The following is a 26976-nucleotide window of genomic DNA, read 5'->3' as shown; positions in this document are numbered from 1 at the left end:
TTCAGCATCAGCATGTTACTGCAGTTAGCTAAATGCTAGTACAGCCTCAAGGAGCTGCTAGCATGGCTGGAGACTCTTTAGTCCTGTTAATGAAACGGTAATTCTTAAGGCCACCAATCCACATTAGAAGAGTTGAAATTGGCTATAAAGACCGTAACATCTTGCGGACAACAACATTAAATTCATGTTTCAAGAGATGCTGAGAATTTCCTCAGCCACTTTAACATACTATAGTCAGAGCATCTAGCAGCCCGTATAGAGGAACTGCAGCTTAAGACACTTCTGCACTGGCTTTAGTATTCAACTATGGTGGTTACTGCTTGGTACAAACATATTCCACAGCTACAGGTTGTGTGCCTGTTTTTTTTCTGATCCACACCACCCACAATGGACTGGACAGAATCACCCAGCGATAAGGTCTAAATAAAACCATGTATGGCCCACAGGACAGATGTATATGCTACTGTTAGCTAGGGCGACAGAGTCATCTTCTTCTGGGATTATAACACAGGATGAAAGTGGAAGGAGAGTGGATGAATGAAATCACTTTATTCATACACTTTTTGCTGGAGCTACTTTTTTATATTACTTTTTGGAAGGTTATTAGAAGAAAAAACAATTCAAGGAGTCAAGTCAGTCAGTCAGTTCCTGCTGATGTGTAGCTAAACCATGCAAAAGCTGCTACTAACGAGAGGGACACAGTGCTCATTAACATTGGATAAATATTGTGATACAACACAATTAATAGCATGTGACAGCATCGTACTTACATAACTAGAGGGTCATTATAAAACTTATAAAAAAAGAGTGAACTGAGGACAACTTGAGTTCAGTTTGGTGTTAAAGGAAGTGGGTGGGTGCTTGAGTTTTCTGATGGTAAGTGGGAAAGACAAGCAGACCTACTGCAGTAAGACTAACCTCATGTGAACTGAGCTAAAATGAAATAAATTGAGCTCAAGGAAGAGATACTGAGATACTATCTCATATCCACGTTTCAATACCCTACTCACAAGTTTGAGCTTGTACTTCAATCAATAGAACAAAACGTGACACGTGCAATGTGCTGATTACAAGTTATTTAACAAAATGTATCTGTATTAGAAATGTGCATGTGAATGAATTCAGTAGGCTGTTATCTGTGCATATTCTTCAATGTCTTAAAGTGATCAAACAGTAGATATACTGTATGTAATAATATGAGAACAGACAGTCCTGAAGTGAACCTCAGTAAATTGGAAGGTAAGAGAAAGTGTCTGCAGGATTCAGGGATTTCATTTAATCTATATCTGTGTTTTTCTTTGCTTAGGAGGTTGGAAACAAAATTAATGCTAGTCTTCTTAGTATCCTGTCCTCAAGAGAGCTCTGAGCTCAGATTAACTCAACATTAGGGTTCAAGTTAGGACAGCTGTGACTGTGCACTCTATTTGCCACATAATCCTCCTGCCATAGGTCACATCGGTCAATACCACACATCTGGGACAATACTATTGGATTTGACACAGTGTTTTAGAAATTCGGTTGAGAAGGTTATTTCACCTTTACAGCGCACTGGGTTCAAGTGGGGACAATGTGCTGATTATTAACTGACAGCGATTTTCTCTACAGTAATGAGGCCTCTACCCTCACCTTATTGTCAAGCACAGGTCATTTCAACCAGCAAACTATATATAGTCCGTGTTTTTTAAGCATTTTAGGACATTTTAACAGATGAAAATATCAAGGTAGATAAATCAGTAATTCAGCTTCTACCACTACCTGTGGCCCACTGTTTCCCCCACCACATACCTCTTGAAGTGGCTGAGTACGGTGCCAACCAGCTCTCCGATGCGGCTTTCATTGGCAGGTACCATGCCCTGCAGGCACACCACGAGATCCCTGCTGTCCTTGGTGTGGAACACAACCAGCTGGTCCTTCCCAGGGGACACGCTCACTCCCGTCACCTGGGACAGTGTGAGAGAGAACGAGGACACACAATTAAACACAGATAAACATGTACATAGAGCCTACAGAGAAACACAAACATGTGAAAAGGCAGGAATGTGTGCTGGGAAACATAACGATCTGTACTGTGGATAAATACAAATACAGCACATATACAGACACAGATGCACATCAGGGAATTTGAGTTGGCGCACCCCAAAAGACATGAATTCACTGGGGTTGCTGCACCAGGCTACAATTCATCACCTTTAACAGGAAGTAAAAGGAGGAGACCTGAGGAATTTTTGCGTATTCTGCAGATCTCTTGTTTTAGTGGGAAAAGAAAAACCTTGATAATAAAAGTTATTTTTTCTCTCACAAAATAGGACATCTAATTCAGCGAACTCTACAATTAAAAATGGTTCTGTGTAGCTTAATGGCGTGTAAAAAAGTGTTTGTGCTCATGCCGCGGCCACGCATACTTCAACTGTGTGATTTGAGTGTTTTGTCAGTAAGAATTTATAAAATCTCAAATTTGCTAATAGGCCTTTGTGACATGTCACAGTAGGACATGCTTTACAAGTGTAAATAATACAATTAATGATGGCTGATTTTAATTTAGCTGCTTTCAGTTTCAGGGTCCTGGTATTGTACATGCTGGCTCAATGACACGCTGTCATGGCTTGAGCCAGGCAGACACTGTATGGATTAAGCCCGGCTACAGCCCAAAAATTGGTCTCCCAGAGAGAATCGGGCCAAATTTCTGCTTGATTGGTTGACGTTTCACGTGCAGTTTGAGGTCACAACGCCTGATTAATTGCCTGAATGATCTGGTTTTCGGACAATCGCTTGGACTTCTGGCATGTCCAAAATGTTAGTCGGCTGTCTTACAGTTTGAGCAGTTCCATGGTCCGATTTCTCACTGTAATGAGGTTGTTTTAATCCTACTGGAGTAGTATTTTACATGTTGTGGCTAAAACTGTAGTCCTGAGAGCACTCTGATACAAAACTGAACTTCGCTGCAGAACACACAATATATTGTCTACATCTTTCAGCCATCTCTGGCTCCATATTTTTCTCCTTACTTTCTGTCCATAGTAGAACTGCACAAAGTCCCTCAATCAATTCAACATGTGTTTGCAAACATAACTGCTAATCACTTCACCACCACTACAACACGTTTCTTTCTTTAGTTAATTGTCAAATTGTTGTATAGAGTTTCAGTTAAATAGTGTAATGTAAACTGTGGTTTACTGTTTTATCATTTTCAGCATTATAGTACACTGTATTTTTCATGATTAAATGTACAAATGAGTGAAATATCTTATACTTCTGTTGTCACAATAATCCTTTTGCCTTGCATGAATGTAGGATTTACAGTAGTGTTAAGTCAGCCTCTACAGTACATTATCTACAGTGATACGATAAGTTTAATTTCAAACACTTCTGTGTAAGTTGTGCATTTTTTCATGTTGTCTTTGTATATCCTTTCGGAAAATGACCATTGCAGACTCTGTTTTGAGGGAAATTAGTTAATTTGTTTTTGTGTTAAGAGTTTTTCACTTTGAAAGTGTGGCAAAGCAAACATATAATACTGTAAAAAAAAAAAAAAAAAAAAAAAAAAATAGGGATGTATCTGGTGTCTATTGGTCTTAAATCAGCACTTGCAGTAAAGATTTATTGATCAGCATCCCAAAGGACCAATCAAATTTTTCCACTCAGAGCCCTCAAATGACCAACGGAGAGCAGCCAGGCTAAAAGGGGAATCGCAGTTTTGCGGTTGGATTGTTTGGCTTTACAGGTCTTTAAAATTGACTCAACAGTAAGAAACCAATATCTTCACAGGTAAACACATCTCAGGAGGAAAAGAAGCTTATTAACTCCCCTTTTCTTTCTTTCTTTTATCCCCATTTTCCTTTTATACTGTTATCGCCCTTCTTTTTAGCCTACAGTAGCTTTCCACAGTCTCCTTTGTCACTCCCTCTCTCAGGTTTTCAGCCATTTATTTCTCTCTTAATTTGCCTTTCTACGCTGAACTGAGGCGGTGCATGTTGAGGAAACAGCCACAGGGCAGCCAGTTAGGTACATTAATATCCACTCACCAGACTACAATGCTGAGACAAATTCTCCATCAGGGGAGGACCGGCAGAGACAGGTTGCTACCGGCGGCTAAACAACCAGCTAGCTTATTTAGCTCCAACATGACGCCTGTGCCTTCAGAAACAAACACTTCACGTAATCACCATGAATTAAAGCCTAAAGCCATGCCTCTCTGTCTAGCAATCCACCCGCAGTTAATTACATGGAGCCGATTACATTTACATTTATATTAAAGGCTTAATTGATTGGAACGACAGTCACTGTTCTAATGAGCTGGGTAATGATACATTCTGATTCGTTTCCTTGTCTAATTTTTTGTCTTGATTCACCAAATCAGTTTCCTCCCCAAGTATGAAATCTGTTAGAGGCATTTATCCGCCCAGCCACCCGTTCAAGTGTTCGTCTGTCTGACCCACACGAATCAGACAAAACTTGAGGATGGGGATACATTTCATTACTGCAATCCAACTTATTTGTGTGTATAATTTGTGTTGATAACTAAAGGCTCCTACACACTGAGAGAACAGCGATCTTGCAGGCTCATTGCATGTAACACCAAGTGAGATGGGTCTTATAAGATCTTGGTCGCAATCTGTGTCTGAAGTACATGCTGCATGTAACGCTCTTTTCTTTCCTTCACACTACTAAATATGTTTGAGAAAAAAAATGGGAATATTATGCATCTCACAGCTCTGCTAAGCCTTTTTTCAAAGAGGACATTACAATTTCAAGTCCAAACAAGTTGATATATTTGTTCCTGATTGACCCAGGAGGACTGAACCATTTGTGAGGGACAACTTGTTTGCTGACGTCTCGTTTCTTGGTACCAGTGGGTGTATTTTGGTGAAAGCACTAGTGAGCAATATGTACAATGTGTAGTTGGCAATGTGCAGGCAGGACCACATTGGTTTTTTTGTCAAGTGCTCTCTGGTCTGATGCACTCTGCTCTATGGTTGTCATGAGGGCATAATTTGAACAGCAGGTTCTCCCAGTGTATTCTTATGAGAACTATTTAATGGTTATATAACACATTTCAGTCCTGTAAAGACAGAAGGGGAAAAAGGCAGCGAGAGCAAAGGGTGGGGGCTCTGTGATTAAATGAATATAATATAACGAGCTAAACTGTGCAGCCATTCATGTTGTGAGGCTATAAGGGCACCAGTGAGCCAGCTGGTAATGTTTACAGGGCAGAAAATAGTCAAACCCCTGCAAGTTGCCTCTGAGATGTATGAATTTATCAACACAATTATAATTTATAATTCATCACCTTCTCATCCGGATCTCGTGTATGGTCTAGTAGAGGTATAGTAGATTTGCACATTTGAGAGCTACTTTAAGACAGCAGCCACCTCTTTTGTTCAATGTATTTTTTTCTACAACATGGCTGCACTTGTACACCATTCATCTGAGTTTATGAACAAATGGTCACATTGTAGCTGTTGGTGGTGGTAGGCTGAGAAAAAAACAGACTGAAGTGAAGGGATCAACGGGCGTATGAAAAAACACAAGGCGAGAAAGAGCGCAAGGAGAACAAGAGCCGAAGGGATCACACATAAGCCTCGCTGGGAAAGGGGAGGAAAAGAGCGCACATACAGGAGACCGATTTGTGCACATGCCTGAACGACACCAGACATCAGCTGATCTGCCCTGCCGCTCGGTATCCATGACAACACTGTCTCCTGGGAAGTTGGCATGACAACAACGGGAAGAGAGAAGCGGCAGGAGAGACAGGAGAGAAGGGAAAGACAGCACTAGATAGGGAGGGGGGTGAGGTGGGGATAGGTGGAGGAGGAAGCAGGAATAGAATGAAAAAAAGGAATGTGAAAAGGAAAGAAAAGATGGTGAGAAGCAGTGAGATGAGTCACTGATGCAGAATGGATATTTCACCATTTCAACAAGAAATACAGTATAATGATCTCACTGTTGCTGCATAGACAGTAGGCGCACAAATCCTTTGGCAGACAGTTGTTGGTTCCTCACTATAGTACTAGCCATCTATCAGCCCGGCCGTTCCCCTTTTGCTGCCCTGCAGGAGCAGCAGTAAATACACCGTAGGGCAGCCAAGGGGATGCTGTGGTGTTAGCCTATCAGAGCTAATCAACAATAAGCTAACTGCTTTCCCCTCTGTTTGACCTTCTCCGATCGATAGCTCCGTGTCACACTGCTGTGGCTCTTAGCCTACAGTACATCTCTATCTCTTCCTCCTCACCCCCCTGTCCTTCTACACTTACTCTCACCCTTTGTACTTTTTCCACCTTGGCCAATTCACTCACTCACTCAGCCTGACATTTACTGAGTAAAAAGGCCTGGTGTGCAGTGGTTATAATCAGTGATAGTGACTAAAAAGATGAATGAATGTCTCTACACACACAGACAACCACAATTATTAGCTAAAACATATTAAGACGTGGAGCAATTAATAATTTTTTGATTAACACCATATTCTGCACCTAGACCTCCTCTGGCAACCAAATGCTGTTAAATGATAAGGCTGGCCATATTCCTTATTCCTCTTATTGTCATCAAATCCCATTAAAAGACAAAAACCAACAATACTTTTTTACTGTACAGAAGATTTAACAATATATTTGTGAGTTTTTAAAGATTTACATCTTCAGTAGGCACCAATGGGCTTGGGGCTTAGTGTTAAAGACAGAGTAGAGAAACTGGAAATAGTTAGAAAAACTAATTCCTTGTTGGTTTTAGCTTTTCATGGGATTTTTCAACAATAAGAAATATAAAGATAAGGCCAGTCTTATCCTTTAAAGGTTCCATGTTCCAGGCTCAGGACAAAGGGGATCACATAAACCCCTCCCCTCCATTTGGTGTTCTAGTGTGCATTTACAGCACATTTATGTGTATTTGGGATTGAGTCAAAATAAACTACAGTGTGTGTGTGTGTGTGTGTGTGTGTGTGTGTGTGTGTTCATGGTAATGAAGGAACATGTCACCCAGTGCAACAGTGTGGCTCATTTATGTGTTTTTACAATGGAGCTCTATTGCACAGAGGAACTTAAGAACACATTCTTCATTTTTTAGATAAAGAACAGACACAAAAAATATTTCATGGTTAAAAATAGCTGTAAATGTCTCTCCCTTCGTGTACATCTTTGGTTAAAATGTGGATGTGGAGCTTTCTGTGTACTGTACTACTCTTGTTGTGTCACTGTCAATGTGTGAAAGCTGCAAACCATACTATGTGCCCCCTTGTCCTCCTACAACACTGATGGATCCCCATATGCCTTGTGTATGGGACTGAGCCTTATCTATCAACTCAGGATGTGTGTGTGTGTGTGTGAGAGAGAGACTATCTGAATGAACAATAACTAAAAATCTCCTTAACTCATGCTGCTCTCTCTCTGCCACCATCTGTCTCAACTCCATCTCCCCATTTCACTTCCAGATGCAGCGATATGGGCTTCAGGTGTCCATCTCCAAGCTCTCTAATTCCCTCTTGTCACTTTGTCAGATTGAACACTGGGGTGTCTTGTCACAGTTGTCACTGCACACCGGCCTCATATCTCACTCATTTCACCAGACAACAAAGACCTATCCGCCTCAGAGATTAATGTATTACACCTTCACTTCCTGTCTCATTTCTGCCTCACCTCCAAGGTCAGTGGTGCCGAAAAACTGGCCAAGCAATGTTTATGCCATAGCAGAGCATGACAGGAGAGATGGCTAAATCAGAAATACCATCAATAGTTTGTTTACGTGTTCAACTGCATAAATTAGTTGGTGTAGGTTGGTTTTAGGACTGAGGTTAGACTTAGGTTTGGGTTAAACTTAGGGTAAAGAATAGGGTTAGGCAAGTGACTGTGATGGTCAATCACTGTAAAAACTACGGTGAATAAAACCAAACATTTCCCGCAGAATTTCACATTAATAGTCTTTTAGCTATACATTTGGTAGGCTTTTAATGTGAAGAAACTGTGAGAAATGTTGAGTGGCGTTGACGCTGGTTTAATATCGATCGGGAAGAAGTGCAAAATAGAAGCAACTGGAACAAATTAGTGAATGAAAACAGTATTCCTGTTAAAAAAGAAAACAAGTGAGAGCAGCAAAGTGGTGAGTATGACATGATTCTGTTGACTAATTAACATGTTATATTCCCCAAACAACAAACTGTCCTTTTCTGACCAGGTCACAATATTAGAAATGAATTATATGTGTGCGAGGAACATAAGAAGAAGAAGAAAAAATAGAAATTCAACCTTAAATGCAACTGATTTAGGCAGTGCTTCTGAAAAAAACAAGTAGCATGAAGTCAACACACACACAAAGGACACATTTGCCATGGAAACAGCCTCATGTGCTGTGTGCATGTAGCAGCCTTAATGGGCCTATCACAGGGTGAATATGAATTAAAACCAGCCAATTGTAGAGCTGAATGATATTTTTACATATTGACATGTTGCCACAGGATAACAAGCTGGTGGGAAATCAGAGATTATCACCTCAACTTCAGGAAGACACTCACATTGCTTCCTTGTGTTTTTTTGGATATCACATACAGCGGGATATACAGAAGGATCATATAGCTAATGTCTTACTGTTGTATAAAATTAACATTTCTAATGTCTCAAGTAGAGCTGCAACTGATTATTTTCATTAATGATTAATCAAATAATCGTTTGGTCTATAAAACGTTGTTTTGTCCGACTAACAGTCCAAAATCCGAAGATATTCAATTAATGATGACACAAAACAGAAAAAATAAACAAATCCTCACATTTGAGAAGCTGGAACTGCCAAATATTTGCTATTTTTGCTTGGTAATTGACCGTAATGGTCAAATGATTATCTAAATAGTTGTCGATGAATTTCCTGTTGCTCACCTAATCAACTAATTGTTTCAGCACTTGTCTTATGAAAGCTTGTATCGGAGACTGCTCCTGATTACCAATAATTTGTTGCAGGATAAAAATTAACTGAGATTTTCTGTAAACAAGAGTGTAAGATTGTAAAACTGATATACTGTCCATGCTATTCTATGCATACACGTTTCAACTGATATATGTTCAGCCACTTTCGATCCAGCTTTCCTGAAACCTCTAATTTAAAATATACATTTAAAATGTCTATGAGCCAGGTTTTTTTTTTAAAAGCTCTTGCAGCTTGTAGTACTCTACATGTGTAAATTCATAGAAATTTAGACTAATGCACAGTGTGAGAAGCATGTTAAACATAATCCTATTACTGCTTCAATAATTAAACTAGGCAATTCAAACATTTTATTCTATTGGAGCAGACTTTGAAAGCTCTCTTTCTGATATACAGTATGGTCTCTGTATAATGATGTAGCCATTGTAATTAAACTTGGCCAGAAGTAGTATAATCCATATCAAATAGTTAATTGGAATAGAGTTTAAATTACTGCTGTTCATTTACACATTTCTCAATGGTTTAGGATTAAAATTCATCTCTGACTGTATTTTACTGCATGAACCCTCTCTGGCTCTCAGGTCGCCTGGTAACGGCCTGCTCACTGTTCCCAGAGTTCAAACTAAACATGGAGAGCAGCATTTAGTTACTATGCTCTACAGACCTGGAACAAACTGAGTTTCAGTGACTTTGACAACCTTTAAATCTAGGTTTAACATTTTTATGTTCTCCACTGCCTTTGACTGAACCTAAATATTCCATCTTGCACTAATGTTTTGACTTATGGTGTATTGATTTACCAGTTTTTGAATTTTTCGATTCATTTTAAAATGGTTTAAATGCTTTTTTGGTGGTTTATGTTTTATTCTGAATCTCTTTTTTTTATGTGTTTGATGCATTACGTAAAGCAGTGTTTCCCAACCTTTTTGTTTTTGACCTCTGGCTACAAAGCAATCTGTACTGTACTGTAACTCCTCCTCATCCTCAGTTGTGAGCAGTTTAACTAAACTAGATTTCCCCTCAATGTTGGTTTCAACTGAATCATTTTCAAAGGCCCGAAGAGGTGTTTCATAAGAAAAAAGCAATGATTAGAGCAAAGTCAAGAAAACCTAATGTATATATTTTTAAAATGTATTTCCTACATTAAAAATCAACTCTTGCGACAATTTGTGAGGGTCCCGACCCCAAGGATGGGAGCCACTTATGTAAAGCACCTTGGGTTGCCTTTGTGTATGAACAAACTTGCTTTGCCTGAATTCACAGCTGATAAACAGTAAAAGTTTCGGTATGAGATGGTCGTTTCTCTTAGTGTCTCTGTTAACAAACGATTAACAGAGGCAAAGAAACATAATCTGTCTGAGGCTTTCTTATTAATATATGAATATTTTTTATATGAAATTCACATCAGGCTATACTTGAGATGAATCAACATACTATATGTAACCTCTTTGGAAATCTGCACTAAAATGCCATTACACCTGTGTCTAATGAGCTGCCCTCTGTTTACCACCCTGTGTTTGTAATAAAGGAGGCTGTAAAAGAAATGATGTGCCATACGTTGTAGAGGGGGATGCTCTTCATGGGTTTGTACTGCTTCAGGGGGTCCATCTTGTACAGGTGGCGGTCAGTGATGAGCACAGCCCGGTCCTCTGCCTTGTGGAAACGGTTGATCTGAGAAACACAAAGCTCCTCATTAGTCACCCCACAGGATAAGTGCACACACACACACACACACACATACTAACACACACATCTAAACACGCTGCAGGGAGATGTAGCAAACCAGGAGCAGTTGGGTTTATTTGTTTGTACAGACAGATGCATGTTGTGACTCTGTGTGCATGTGGTTAATGGTGGATAGATGCTCTAAAAGCCTCCTACCTTGCGCACATTGCAGGAGAACAGAACTCTCATGAATTTGTCTTTCCGCTGCAGCTCGCTGGAAACCAGTGTGAATGATGCAGCTGTATCAGGGCTGTCTCGCTTCTGTCGGCCACAAAAAAACACAGAAAACCTGTTAAAACACTCCAGCTTAATTTAAAGGACAGTAGGAGAGACAGTACTGGCATTCATCAAGTCAAGATAAGGTTGCGGAAAAAGAGCGCTTATACACACTCTCACTGGGCAGGGCAATAAACCAAATCTATCAAATTACTGACATTATGAATCTGCTTCCAAACGAAATATACATCGCAGATTTCAATTTATAAAGTTTTTGTTCAAGTTCAAAATTTTGGGAAATATGCCTTTTCGCTTTCTTATCAAGAGTTAGATTGAAACTCTCATATTTGTACAGTAATTATGATGCTACCGCGAGCAGCTGGTTAGCTTAGCTTAGCACAAAGACTGGAAATAGGGGGAAACAGCTAACCTGGCCTTGTCCAAGTGTAACAAAATCCACTTACAGTACCAGCACCTCCGAAGCTATAACCCCCCCCCCCCTTTCATTTAACAAAAGAAGCCAACTAATATTAAATATCTAAACACAAGCCTCTGTACAAGAACAAATTAGCCTAAAATTGGTAATTATTTTTATATTTAAATCAGGAACTACATGATCAAAGAGTAAGTAAACAAGATTATTAATTTGACCAGACAAATTCATAACTTTGTCTTTTTTTCTCTGTTGCTGTGTTTAGTTTTCTCCTTCAAACACATAAAGACACATATTACTGTACTGCACCCCCACTCACACTGCCATCCTAACTACTCACCAGGTAGTTTCCTTCCCAGGCCCTCTGTAGACCCAAGTCGGCCCTCTGGCCCTTCAGGGCCTCCAGGCTGGCTACCTTGGCCCTCACCTGCAGGGCCTCTTCTGGAGAGAGGCCTTTGATCAGTGTCCATGCCCACCACCTGGAGGCAGACACATCAAAACACACACACACAAAGAGAAAACTAAGAGCAGGGGAATATCGACGTTCTCCATCGAGGTTACTGCACAAGGCCTTGATAGCTAGTTCAGTGGGAGCTGCAGTGGACCCCAGCTGTACTGTACTTATTGGCCTTTCACTCACACATCCTGACAGCCAACATCATTCTCTAAGAAGGCTATTTTCTTAGTATGCCCAGCTTCAAATACAAAAAAAGCAAACAGACAGACATTGGGATGAAAGGCGGTGATGAGTCTTTGATGGAGGAAGAAAAATCAATGCCCAGTGTGAGCCCAAGGCAGAAGGAAACATGGGTAAGTTGCTTCAAACGGACTCATCTAGATGTAAAATAACACTTGAGGCCATGCGTTCTCTCCTGATGTTGGGATCAGATCCACTTTTAGTTCAGCCAATTTAGGAAAGTGATTTTCTTCAAAAGAAAGCAATTTTAAAACATTTTATTTCAAAAAGGTTCATCCTCTGCCTCTGTATTGAATGACGGATGGTTGCATTGTTAAACAGTTACATGCAGTTTCACTTTACATTTGAGCTGTTTGAAATGAAAGAACTGACCCCAAACCTTCTCCATTATCTGAGTCTTGAACTGGCAGCAGATATACAGTAGTCACATTTAAAGAAGATAGATCTAGAAATAGTTATTTTGTCTGAGTACCTGTTATAGATGCTTCTGAGTGCCTCTTCAAACTTGCGCAGGACTTTGGGGGGCATGGGCCACTTCACATGCCTGCCGTAATCTTTCATTGATCGGACATTTTTGAAACGCCGGTTGACCTCGCGGATGTAGGACCTGACCTTGTAGCGTCGGTAGGCCTGCAGGATGACGAGGGCCGCTCTCATCCGCCGGTATCGCATTCTGGCTATGGTGCCCCTCCACACCTGGAGACACAAGACAACATAATGAACACGTATGTAGCTGCAATTAATGAAGCCTCTGTAGATAATACATTCTGTATTTTCACATGCTTGGAACACAACTGCTGCATGGCTCCTTAAAGAGGTTCTTGAGCAATAAGTAATATACTGCACTTCCATAAAATTGGGAGACTCAGAAGAGACAGACTACAAAAAAGAATGGTCAAAATTGAAGCAGCAAAGGCTGAAATTTCCTGACTTTTAATCCCTTTTAGCAGTCAAGCTCTAGAAATCCTACATTTCCCATGATGCAACTGATAGCATATTTTCATTAGACTCTCCCTGCCTAGTAAATGCCCATGTCTTTCAGACGCTACACCTCATGAATTCATCGAACCGCCAACCCTGTGATTAGTGGACGACCTGCTCCAACTCCTGAGCCACAGCCGACCCCCCAGGGACAGTCTGAACCGGTCCACATTATACCCGAGGGGAATTAGACTGCTCGAAAACACCATAGATAAAGAGAGAACACGAACAATGAGAGCAGCATGACGAGCAGCCACGGCCGAAGTACACATCAGTAACATAATTTTCACACTCTCGCCTCAAAAAACACAACTTTCTCTTGTGATGATTAAAATGCACCACCTGTTTAGAACTGATAGTGAGTTCACGTGGACGTACTGTACCCGCACTCAGGTAGACAGCTGGACCCAGCTGACACCTTTGTGGGCAGTGGTGACCTAAAGGTTAGAGAAGCTAGCTTGCGAATGGGAGGTCGTCGGTTCAATCCCCCGAACCGACAGGACAAATCTGGGTGGGGAAACTGGAAAAATCCCTCATTATCGTGTTGCTCGGGGTGTTCCTGCAAAAGAGAGGCTTCCTCTCAGCGAAACTTCCCTGAATAAATAAAAGGTTAAAAAAAAAAAAACATTGTAACCATATCTTGGTTACTAAGAAGTGAGTGGACTCATGAAGACCTCTATTTACAATGACTTAAAATGATCTTTATGCGTAAAATCAGTTTTAGTACTGGAGGAACTTTACTAATGTAGAAGGGATGAGGGGACATTCAGAACTGCTGTATCTATGTTTTATTTAGTAGAATATCCACCACCAACCGGGCTATTTTAAGGTCTTATGCACGGGTGGTAAAAAGCTGATCATAAAGAGTACAACCTCTGCACTAAAATCAAAATCACGAGGAGTACAGAATATAGCTATAAATATAGCCGCATATTGCTGTAATAGCTAATATACATATGCAATATGTCATACTGCCATTTTCGTTAATTTACAATTATACAAAGAAATACGTTTTTTTCATTACTCATCATTAGAACTCATTATACATTGTTCCATATTTATTTGTATACATCAGTGTTTGTAATGTTTGAATAACATGGATTCAGACTAAAATAAGGGCTAAAATAAGGACCCCCAAGCCTGCCTGTAACCAGACATAGGTTGAGTGGCTATCAGACCCTCTAAAACATGAATAATTGATGTAAGTGGGACCCCAGGGAACCATAACTCCTGATCCACCCTCACTAAAATCACCACCATATGCTCCCCTTTTACTGTATTCTCTCTCTCTCTGTCTTACACACTTCTCAATTATTTACACATTTATTTGACTACACAGTAGCTAAATAATCCTAAATAATCATTAATAGAGTGCATTTAGTGTCACAGACCGAACAGTCACAAATTAAAGGCAATACTGCACTGGAGGCTCACTCCTGGATATCATCTGAATGTGATGCAGAATAATCATGGAGATCAATTTAATCTTTCAAAGTGTGGGGGTGCCCAAAGGCACAGAAAGGGATTTCTTGCATTTGCATATTAAAACTGTGGAGGAGGCGGTTTCCACCTGATGAGACTGCTGGTGTAATAATTTGCAGAGAAGATAAGTCATGCACCACTGGAATATGGAAGCAGCAGATTAATTCATGTCGTTTCAAGACGATAATCTTTTAAACATATCAGCTGCAAATATGTGTTTAAGTTGTACTTTGGCATTATTTTCTCATGTGAAATATCACTTTTTAACTAAAAGGAATATAGCATGGAGCCACCTCCACCGGAGACTGGAAAGAGGGTGGCTTTCTGAAGAAGCTGAATCACACTGAGTTCAATAAAAGAAGGCCAGTCAGCCATCTAATCACCAAGCCAGCCAGTCATACTGCCTTTCTCAGAAAAGGATGGTTTAATTTGAATCTTTTAAGTCCTAAAATGTATGTAATCATATGTTCAGTAATTTGAGATCAGCCCTATCAGGCTAAAAAAAAAGAGAAATCTGTCCCCAGGACTGTCAACAGATCTAGACTAAAGCCTTCTGGCCTGGTTTCTGTGCATAAAATCCCTTCAAAGGTTTTCTGTTAATTATTAAATGTGCAACTTCTATCTGTTGTTGCTGTCCAGTGAAAATCACACATCTCCAAATGTGGTAAATTTGAATTTTTAAGAAAATCTGAAGGATTAAGTGTTCCTTTATGGGTTGAGAAAATTTACACACTTCTCAAACAAAATAAACAATTCAAAAACCTGATTACCTGAAACATAAATCGTCTTAGCTGAAAACAGGGCTGTTTTTCTTCGCTCATGAAAAGTTGACATGTTATGTTAAATCACCCGCTTTGTCTTGCTGCATGCATCAATGCAGCTGACTTAGTTGTCTCTGTGAACAAGGTTAAAAGTTACTTTCGTTTAAATTCAGACTGTATTCAGAGTGTTATGGTAAATTAGACAGATCTTTAAGAGCAGGCACTGGGTCAAACATTGCTGCCAAAATGGCCCTGGTGTAAAAGCTAGACTATGAGTGCAATTACATTGGTTAAAGTTAGTAAATTAAAAATTATTGCCTTGATTTATACACCGTGGACATACTGTTCATGGCACCTTTTTTCATGTTTGAGCTCCATTTCCATTCATATCACTATTTTATGTGATTCTTAATCCATTTTCAATTATGTGCAGCTTTTTTATTATAATAACTCACATACTTGTAAAACTCATTTTTCCTTTTATGCCATGACTCAGGAAAAAGTGGATAACCTACACAGTATAATTTCATACAAACAAAACAACCATGTAGCATACCTTCACTAAAAAGCAAAGTCAGTTATTACCAGAAAAAAAATAAAATTTTCACTACGTTGAGCAGACATTTGCAATGATGGATCGTAGCTTTAAGTTGATGAGGATGAACAGGATCCTCGAAGGCATTATAGGCCGATGTGACTTAAGGTGGAATTATGGCATTACGGCAGTAGGAATCGTGTCTCGCACATTATCTGGCTGTACCGTGCTGTAACTGCACAGTATATTCCACAGTAACTGTGTTTACATTCTGTCATTCACTTTCTGACATAGTAGACTTCTGAAACATTAAACACTGTATGATTTGTTTTTCTTCAAGGTTATCTGCCTCCCCTAACTCCATTTGAAATTCTACAAAATCTCTTATTTTGCATCTCCCATCAAATTTTCTGTTTTAAAAAAAGAAATTCTGTATCTTCATTTCTATTTTACAGATTTTTACTATAGGGTTTGTCTCATCCCATATGTGCTCATATGATACACCAAGTAACAAGGCAAAAAATGGCCAAATTGTTTTTTGTTTTTTTTTGTGAGCTCCGTTAAGATGTTGCCTGCATAATACCCACATGGTGCACGGGCCTATCCCAGATCAACAACTGTGTTTATCTAAGCTACAAATCACTAATTAAATCACCTCTAGCCCCAGTCGTTTTGACTGGGGCTAGAGGTGAGAAGCAAAGCAGGAGGGAAAAAAAGACCATAAAACAACAATGAATCAGATAACGGCAGACACAAACTGTCTCCACTGTCTTCGGAGCCTCATTAAGGTGTGTGACAGGTGGAAAGTGGCGATAGGTTAGAATTATGATGCGGCAATCCAGCCACCCACACAAACACACACCATAAACACATTTTCTGCTTCTCAAACGGCGGAGCAGACTGGCTGTGATGACGCTGGTGAGCTGATGAGCTGATGAAGATGACACTCGGGGGAATGTGGATAAATCAGGCCAATAATAAGGCCCCTGACGGTCTGCCCCCTTACTCTCCTGTCCAATAAAGCCATCTGATCATCCTTTTAGAGACTCTGCCATCATGGAGCCTGCCCTCACCACGCACCGGGGCCCGGGATTTACGAGCTCATCAAAGCCAGATTGAGGATCTTTCGTCGCAACAAAGCGGGACAGATTGCTGGGGTTTTATTTGGGGGGCTGGCTGGTTTGAAATGCATACTGGGTAAAAGCATTCACAAATCACATGTGCCAGGGCAACTGGTGAGAGCTGGAAGATTTCGGTTGAGATATTGAGCAGAGCAGAACACAACACCCATTACTGGATACCGAATGTCTTTAATCTAAAAGTATTGGGACTGCAGCTTTTTTTTTTTTTTTTTTTAAAGGCCATTAACTGACCTGCAGTGTTGGCAGTTTAAAAGGTCCAATATAAAAACACACAAACAACCCTTCGTCGTGTTGTCACCTAGAGGGAAAAAAAGCGTGACCAAATTCCGACATGGAAAGACAGATAGGCCGGTCTGCACCATTGACACACTTGACTGCAATCCACTGCTGAACGCCTGAGTTTCCACATCCTCTGGGGATATTGAGCTGGTTTTCCAGTGACATGCTCGATACACACAGTGGGCGGAGGGAGGTGGAATCAAGAGTGTGTGACGCAATTTAGTGAGGCTGTAACATGCACTGACCACAGGCTGTCATAAGGAGACATTGGGCCAAGGCACAGGCCAGCAGTCATTATCATAAATCAATAAAGTGCTCGAGTAAGCAGCTCACACCAACCAGTAACACTAACACGGATTCTCATTCCTTTAATCATGACTCCCAGTATTATTTCATTGAAATTTTTTAGCTCTGGGCTAGCTTGAGAACATGAAACAAATGTGTTCAAACTGATCTTGAACAATGCAGTCTAATTAGAAGAGACAGTATTGAAGATTAAATTGAATGGCTCTGGGTGGCCCATCCATCAATTAGATGAGAAAGGACAAAATAGATTGGAAGAATGTTGCCAATGGTCAGCAGTATAAGCTGAGAGTAGCACGCTATTCAAACATGTTTGAAGGACACACAATAAAATCAACTTATTGAAGAAGTACAGCATAAATAGAGAATCTACTAAAACCATAATGTAAAAGAATGACAAAAGAGTCAGCTAGTCATTACAGGGTCAGTACAGGTCTTGGACACATATGTTTTATAAATATCTGCACATCTGGTTTGTAGATTATCATTAGTGCTATACAACAGTACAGTATGTATATTTTGTTAACACAAATGTACTTCAATGGGTGTCCCCCTTTTCTTTATTACAAAGAATCCTAAATATCTAGAGTTAGAACTGCTGAGTTGAGTCGATTCATTGATTAGGCGATTGACTGAGGATTGATTATGTGAGGCTTGTCATTTTTTAAAATCAATATATTTTCTGTTGGAACTGTTAAAAAAAAATAGCATTTTGGGGCATTTCTAGCCTTTATTAGAGAGGAGGCAGTGGAAAGTGACAGGAATTGTGGGAAGACAGTGATGAGGGTCAGCCGTTTCTGTTAGAACTTCTGTGGAAAACTTCCAATATTTTAATCTTTTTAAAGATTTTTTATGAGGAATTGGAAACAAGTGGAAGCAAAATCTGTGGCTGTGAGCCACACGTCAGTTGCCATGGAGAAAGGCCCATGGTTACAGATTTTTTATACTTGCCAAAGGTGTTGCGTACTGTAAGATATTTTTAGGCAGCAGCACTGAAAGCAAGCACAAATTCACTCGATTCTGTAGCCTTCATACAATTGTTCTGAAATGACTAAGGACAGTTGAAAGGTCAGGATAATAAGCACTAAATACAAAATATGCTGGAGGTTTGCAAATTAAACTTAAATGTTAATGTCACAAGAACAGTCACGTGTCTTATACTATAAGAGAAAAGCACTACTACTATGTTACAGCTTCAAATGGTAACACAATATAACAAAAGGAAAGTGAAGACAAAGTAGATGGTAGAAAAAAATGTCAGTTCCCACATCACAGCTTTCTCTGAGGACAGAGGAAGCACGTTTCCTCTTTCAAAATCCAGAAGTATGATTGTTACAAAAAAATTAAACCATCCTCCTTTGATCTGCTAAAGTGTTCTCACCCATTGAAGTTTTTGTGGAGGAGATAGCGTTGGATGATAACTAAAACACTTTGCAGGTTCTGAGGGGATCACAGGATTAGAGATCATGTTTCTACTGAGGTCTAGCAGGAGACGGATCAGTTCTGGACACTTAAGCAGAGAGGAGGCATTGCTAGCCTTGCACTAAGTAGCCTGCTGTTCACAAGAGGACTGCACAGAGCTACCCATAGATTACTCCTTTTTCATGTCAGTCAGATTCTCCAAAAACAAGATTTTATTTATTACTGCACAATTTATTGCCTCAAGGCATGAGTTACCCACCAGGAAACAATACAAAATAAAAAAAAATAAGGCTCTTTATCCTTTTAGACGTTTTCATTTAGCTCCTGCTCAGACAAACCCCCCTTGGCCACGCTGTGAAAGCTGACTACCCAAGACATAACACTCGCCACGTCTGATAAACCTACTGCTACACAGAGACTATGTAAAGCTTTGGAAAGCAATTAAGGCTGCAGCTCAGAATACACGAGGGGGGAGTCTCTCCTCTCGTCATCGTCGCTGCTCTGACAAGCGCCGACAGTTAATGTGATGTGGATGGCTGAGCTTGAATTTATGAATTTATTCATTTTAACACAGAGGGAAGGTGGGGGGTGGCCTGTGTATAATTTATCAAATCTGTATTTATGTTGGATTTGTTTTGTTTTTTTTAAGTCATCCTTCAAGATGCCATTTCTTCAAGTGGTAATGATTAGATTGCTCTGTACAAGGTAGAGATTTCAGTGGTGTCGATACAGGATCGCACACAGGATGATGTAGAGCAATCACTGGTAATGCGCCTGGGCCTGATTGCAATACATTTCAGGTCGGGTGGATTGAGTGGCTGTAGCACAGCAAGAGTGGAAAGGTGAGTAAGAGCGCCGTCACCGTGGAGAGTCCGTCAGGATTAAATGGAGCTGTGAAAGCCTCCTCTTGCCCCAATCCTTTCCTCCAGCTTCCCTCCTCAAAGGAGGAGAGAATTTATGGTAATTTAAAAGGGTTAAAATAAGAGTGCAACTACAGAAAAACACAATGTTCTCCCAATCTGGACAGGCAGTGGCACTACAAGGGGCCACTCAACCTGTCTTTAGGAAGTGTGCAGATTCACAGATTGTGTTTGTTAGCGGTTTGATGGGGCAAACTAAGTGGTATTATTTTAAATCCATGAGGCAAATGGAGGGACAAGAAGTGTGTCTGAGCCTCAGTCCTAGGCTGACAGTCCTGGCACTGTGGTCTCGACTGGCATAAAGCAATGTGGTGTGCCAGGTGCTGATAAGGGGATTGCTTGGCGCAGCAGATCAGACTCAGGCTGGGATGTTTGCTTGAGTAACAGCATGATAGATACAGGAGTCAATGCTGCTGTCACACCACTATTTGATTTTGTGTGTCAATGAGTGCATATAGCCTGTGTGAGCATGCATGTGTGTGTGAAGCACATACGGCATGCCTGGCCTTGACATTGACAGAGGGCGAGATTAAATACGACTGTTCCGACACCTCGGCCGTGCTGTGATGTTTGTATTGGTGGAAAAGCTGCGATTCCTCTGGGCTTTCCCTTCGTTATCAAAGTCTGCTTATCCTGGGAGATACAAGATATGATTCTCCTGAGGGAGAAGTGGAGGGAACTGTCTGGTATGTCTGTGGGAAGAACCTACAAAGGGTCATACAGATCAATACAAAGGTCAACCAATCAATCCACTACAGGAGTTAATCTGGCTGGACAACCCTTTCATGTCTGAAAGCTTGGCGATACCTTGAGAAAGGCAGATATGATTGCAACATGGTGTGGAGGAATCTGCCCACATGATTCTAATGTAATGGCAGGTAAGGGAAAATGTATAAGTGTCAATCACAGGGTTCCCAGGTGTAAGATATAGTGCTTCAAGTGCCCAGATGATGTATGCAGAGTGTGCACATTCTTTCTACACACATACACCAACGTTTTTGAGCTACCTGTCAGTCAGAGATGGCATTTTGAAGCATTCAGGTGATTCGCATAATGCATCCTTAATTTGACAGTCAGACAGAGCAGTACTCCACGTTTACAAACCAATCTCTCCATCTATCAAAGTAACAAAGTTTTGCTCTGCACGCTGATCCGACACATGTCAGCGCACATGCCCACATGTCATGCACCATTATCACAACAAGATCCTGACATTCTCACCTGAAGGTGTCATCAAACCACTGAGGCATGTGGGGCTTGCCAACTACTGAGACACACAAACGGCGATCAATATTTATAGCAGATCATTTAAAACATGAAGGAAAAAAAAAATTTTTTTACTTTAATATTTTATTCATATAATGCAGAAAGAAGATTTTGCTAATAGAGGCCAACATCAAGATAATTCAAAATCTGCATTTTTCCATTCAGTGGCCTGAACGCGTCTAAACACCAACTTTCAAAATATTGTTTGTTTAAGCTACTAAACCAAAAAGGTGTACAGACAACCAGACAAGAAATTTCATTCCAATCCGTCACTTAATCGATTCAAGCCTTGGAGAGCATGACAAGCGCTACTAATAATGGTAAATAAATAAATGCACTTACAATTTTTGATAATATTTAGTTCTTGTTCCCTACAAAAGGTTGAATGTGGTTATTGTCAGTCACTTTGCATAAAAGTGTCTGCCAAACATAAGTACATGTGAAAAAATTGATTTCATCATCCTTAGACCTCAATCATGCTAAAATAATACAGCATAAACACAATAATGCTGTACATCCATGTTGGCAATCTAAGCCAACTCTCTAGCCACGCTACCAGATACTTTTAATGTGTGAAAACATTACCCAGTTATCTATTCCCTTCATATTAAGAAGGGAATAGATATTAGACATCAAAGACGGCCAAATGATTAAGTGAGAACGGTTAACGATTCATGACCAGCAAACCAAAAACAACAAACAGATTTGGCTTAATGATAATGTAAGAACAAATCTGCATTGGACTAGTGTTTTTTTAAATCAGATACAAAGAGCACTTGTGTTACTGACCAAAACTCAGAAACATCTAAAATGATGAATCTGAATCCACTCATCCATCTCACAACTTAACAAGAGCTGCGTGGGTGAAAACTCAGACAGATAAAGAGAAGAGGCAGAGACATTTACCCTGAAAGATATAAGAGACTAACGCTAATACAAGATTAGATTACCTCCAAAAATACCTCTGTGCTTGTATAACTTGTATAAAAATTTGAGTGGAGTTGGAGTTTTTCTATTCTCCAAGGTTATTCATATGCAGAACAAGTGCTGGTGAATTTCAATGAGACTTGGGCCTTGAAACCAGAACATCCCCATGATGTTTGAAGGCCCTCATCAGATAATAGTTGTTGATGACTGGTAATCAGAGGTATTCACAATTTCAGATGTTTGCAAATAGGAACTCTTTCATTATCATCAAATACTAAAAAATTATATTATTAACTTGGTTGATTGGTTTAAATTCAAGGCAAAATCAGGGAGAGGAAAACATGATAAAAAAAAGGAAGAAATGTAATCAGGGACTATAGGGACTATAGCTCTCAATAGCTTTTCCTCTTACATTTGGCAGTAAAGGTTTCACAAATTCTGAATTTCCCATGTGGTCAGAGCAACAACGCATCAGTAATTTGCAGTTTTAAGCTGTCGTGTCAGTATCTGAGTTCATAAGCCAGACTGACTCTCACCTTCTGGAGGAAGAGGACAATTCTCTGGACCATTTCGGCTCGCTGCTCCTCCAGGCTGAAGAGGGTACGTGGTGTGCGGATGAAGACCTTGGTTTTGCCGTAGGCCACGTCGTGGTCAAATCCACACCCCTGCAGGAGCCTCTTCACTGCATCTTTGTCTGATGGCAAGTCATGGTTTGGCCACGTAAACTCTGAGATCATCTTGTATCTGGAGGACGGACAAAGTGGTTGTATCAGCAAATGCAGCAGTGCACAGGTAAACAAAAGACAAAATAAATGGTTATTTAAAATCTAGATTGCTGCAGTAGGATCTGGATTACTGTATATATAGACACAGCCACTTGTCACTTTGGTGATCCCCTGACCCTTCATCTAATGCCACTGTCAGGTTGATGTTTTAGATTTTTAGTGAAATGTCTTGACAACTGTTGGATGGACTGGCATCAAATTTTGTTCAGACATTCATGTCCCCCACAAGATGAATTGTATAAACTTTGGTGACCCTCTGACTTGTCATCACGTCAAATTTCTGTTTCTTCAATACTTTGGTTTATGGCCAAATTCCTGCAAAACTAATCAGCCTCTGCTGTACTTTATACTTGTGTTTAGTATTAATTAGCAAATGTTAGCATGCTAACACGCTAAAACAAAAGATGATGAACATGGTAAACATTATACCTCCTAAACACCAGCATGTCATTGTGAGCATGTTAGCATACTGACATTAGCATTTAGCTCACAGCACTGCTGTACCTAAGTACAACCTCACAGAGCTGCTAGCATGGCGGTAGATGGTTAATGTTGTTACAACTAAAAATTGAATGCTTTTTATTAGGTTAATACAAAATAACACAAGCATTGTCAGTGAGGAAGAAATCACACTGATACAGTAAAGCTTAAATTAACTGGCAGAAATGGAATATAATATTCATAAGTATGATTTCATTAGTGTGTAAATCACCTGAAAATAAAAAGTGTTGTGTTTTCGTTACCTTAGAATAAGCTGTTTATATCTACAGAGGGAGCGGGCCCCCTTCCACGGAGGCCGCCATGTGGCACTGCCATGTTTCTACAGTAGCTCAGAATGGACAAACCAAACACTGGCTCTAGATAGAGCCTTTCGCGTTTTTCGCGGCCACTGTAGTTTCTCCTACACGCTGGGAAGGGGAGGGTGAGGTGAGCGGTATTCAAATGGTTGCCAACTGCAATTTCACAGCCAGATGCCACTAAATCCTACACACTGCTCCTTTAAGACTCATTTCTTAGATTCTTTGAATTGAATAATTTATGTGTGCCCTGTGTGCTTGTCTAAAATGGATTTAATTTTTTTTTTATTTGGCCAGAGGAAAAAAGTGGGCCTTGGAATACTGTATAAATCTTTTTAATTACTAAGCAAGCGTGGGACTTTTCTCCAGGTATGGTGCCATAGAAATCATATCATTTAGTACATGAAAAAGGGAATTAATTATTGTATAGAGCACCTGCAGCCCAATGCAGGGGATAAGGGGTCAAACAAGCTCTGAAGGGTCTTTTCAGTGCTATGATTCGATTAAAATACGGACCTTCAAAGCAAGCTTTCAAGGCCTTAAATTATTTTTTCTTAACCATCAACCTATGTTTATTTAAGACCTGTGGAAGCCGGTTACAAGAGTCATATCATTGAGACTACATTCAATCATAAACTGATGAAATTAAAAATGCTTTTTATAAAAGGTCTTTTATGTACGGCTTGACACCAGAGCGGAGTTTGTCCTGTAATAGCTTGTGCTGCTGTCATGCAATAAAATTCCTTCCTGTGTTAGTATGCATTTCCACAAAAGCAAGGCTCTTGTAATTTGTGAGTTGTTTTGACACTGAAAATCACTCCTCAGGAGGAAGAATGATGGCTTTAAAAAAGGACTGTGACGGGCTACTGAATCAAAATCATGTATATTCAAAAAGGTGACAGTTAAATTACCATGAATTTACAACATTTTCTATATATATTTTCTATACGTTTTTCAAGAACCCTTTCACATGTCAAAAACCACAGAAAAAGTTCATGTAAAAACTTGAAATAATCAAGATTATGAGGCTATTCCAAGAAAGCAGTGATACTCTGTCTTCCAAGATGCAAAGATCCCAGCCCTTGTTAACAGACTGCATCCCCGTGTCATTTCACAGCTGACCCACTGGCAAGCCTGTGATGTAATACCAAGTCCAAATACATCAGCGTGGGGGATTGGAGTGACAGAGTTGGATGACTTGTTAGCATGTTATGCAAAAGACTCATTACCTAATCCTCCGTCCACCACGATGGTTTCTAAGAGGGCAGTGGGCAAATGTGACAGCTGGGGAAGGCTACAACAAGTGTGTGTGTACTATTTAGGGATGTTGGTTAGTATAATGTGTGTGTGTGTGTGTGTGTGTGAGATTGTGTTATGAACTATTAAGACAGAACGATATTATGATTATTATTATTAAGCTATTTGGATCAAAGTATGAAGAGATATATGGTGACTTAGGGGATGGTAACCAAAGGTATCATTTAAAAAAAACAAATCAAAAGCAGCCTGTCAGGGTTAAGATCTTACCTATTACACTATGTGCATAGCATGTGTGCAAGTGCAATATGTGAGCGAAGCTTTCTGGGTCTTATCTGATGTGAGACTTGATGCAGTGACACTAGTGCCGCTGCATCGCTCCCATTGTCCTCCGCAGATAAACATGTCCACGTCAGTCCATTGCTCGTCTAGCCCTGATGTGACAAACATCAGCCCTGACTCTTTCTCCTCTGTCTCTCTTTGTTAAGACAGAGCATACTTATGAAAGATCTTGTGTGCGAGACTTTACATGGTCAAGATTAGAGATATGTAGGGCTGCAACTGCTGATTATTTTCATTAATTAATTGTTTCACTACAAAAATTGTGAAATATGCCCATCACAAGTTCTGAGAGCCCCAGGTGTTGTCTTCAGATGTCTTCTTTTGACCCACCAACAGTAAAAACACAAAGATATTCAGTTTTTAAAAAACACAGACAAGCAGCAAATCTTCACACATGAGAAGCTGTAACCAGAGAATATTTGACATTTCTGCTTGATTAAACAACTGTAACGGTTAATCGATTATGAAAATTGCTGCCAATATATTTTCTGTTGATAGACTAATCAATTAATCAATTATAAATATCGATATTGGTATCAGCCTCAGAAGTCCATCATCGGTACTCTGTTTGCAAGCAAAGTAGTGCTAACTGAGATGCAAACAGACCTGTAATGTCAGGTGTTTAAGCTTCTATATGAATAAAACATGAATTATTAACGCAGGTCATTGACTAGTAGTTGTTTGCTACTTCACCACATTAAAGCGTGTGATTTCTGTAGCACATTAAAATGTTTTACAACAATGTCTCTCTCTAATAATTATAATCCAGCCTGCTTTTAATCTAGGTCAGAGGACAAAAACATTATGCTTGCAGGAAAGTGTCAAAACTACTGTAAAACAAAAACAGTGAAAACAGTGTCCAGATGACTACGACTGAAACCTTTTCTACGATAGAACACTGCTGGACGAATGAGGGACTACACCGTCTTACTGTAAAACAAGAAGATGATGATGATGAAGGGGTCATTCTGTAATCGCTGCTGGAGATAAACCGGATTAGCTGTAAGATTAGATTAGATGCGAGCTGATTAGGGTTACGCAACACATATTCACACTCCAAATATGCCTATAATCCTGGTAATTTTTCTGTAACCTGTACGATTCCTCTGTACCGCAAACAAAGCCAATCTGGGCTTGAAATGCTGCAATTTTTTTCATGTAATTAGAGCTGAGATAGATTAATCTATTAGTCAGTCAACAGAAAATTAATCAGCAACTAGATAATAAACTTGATAGTTGATTGTTTTCAATTATTTTTCGTGGTAAAATGTCAAACATTCTGATTTCAACTTCTCAAGTGTGAGGATTTGCTGCTTTTCTCTGTCGTATATGATAGTAAATTGAATCTCTTTGGGCTTGGACTGTTGGAAAAGCAAGATGTAACTCACTGAAACAAGGTTTATCACATGGTCAAGGTGCTTAGAATGATTATTATGTTGTGGGTACCTCTGTAGGAAGCGAGGGTATGTCTGTCTGTAGGCGAAGCCAGCACGCCGCACTCTGACGTTCTCCAGCAGCCCGAGGTACTCCACCTGATGGCGGCAGCGCTCCTGCTCGAAGAGTAGAGGGGACTTGACATCGTTGGGCTTGATGCAGCGAACATAGTAGGGTTCCTACAGAGGGCAACAGGGAGCGACAGTGTGTTAACTGAACATGTATGTAATCTGTATTCAACCTGCAAGACGGACCAATGATATATTCACACCGACACCCGGTAGGAAAATTACTGGTCATTAACAACAGACTTTTTTCATTAGATAATCAAATGTGCAACCTTTCAGAACATAAAGGATGGCCCTAAC

At 40.0% G+C, this 26976-nt stretch overlaps 1 protein-coding gene across 1 annotated transcript in view; it reads right to left on the bottom strand.

Moving 5' to 3' along the window:
- Window positions 1-26976, bottom strand: part of myo1d (myosin 1D) — a 98010-nt gene that overhangs the window by 24679 nt on the left and 46355 nt on the right. The window contains exons 15-21 of the mRNA XM_044178726.1: window positions 26621-26787; window positions 22530-22737; window positions 12448-12671; window positions 11619-11757; window positions 10786-10890; window positions 10462-10575; window positions 1786-1940 (exon numbers count right to left, since the gene is read on the bottom strand). Of these exons, the coding sequence (XP_044034661.1) occupies window positions 1786-1940; window positions 10462-10575; window positions 10786-10890; window positions 11619-11757; window positions 12448-12671; window positions 22530-22737; window positions 26621-26787 (1112 nt within the window). The remainder of the gene's footprint in view (window positions 1-1785; window positions 1941-10461; window positions 10576-10785; window positions 10891-11618; window positions 11758-12447; window positions 12672-22529; window positions 22738-26620; window positions 26788-26976) is intronic.

This window comes from Siniperca chuatsi, linkage group LG20 (genome assembly GCF_020085105.1).
Source record: "Siniperca chuatsi isolate FFG_IHB_CAS linkage group LG20, ASM2008510v1, whole genome shotgun sequence".
Classification (NCBI taxonomy): domain Eukaryota; kingdom Metazoa; phylum Chordata; class Actinopteri; order Centrarchiformes; family Sinipercidae; genus Siniperca; species Siniperca chuatsi.
Note: the sequence above shows the minus strand (reverse complement) of the source record. Positions and strands in the feature narration are given on the sequence as shown.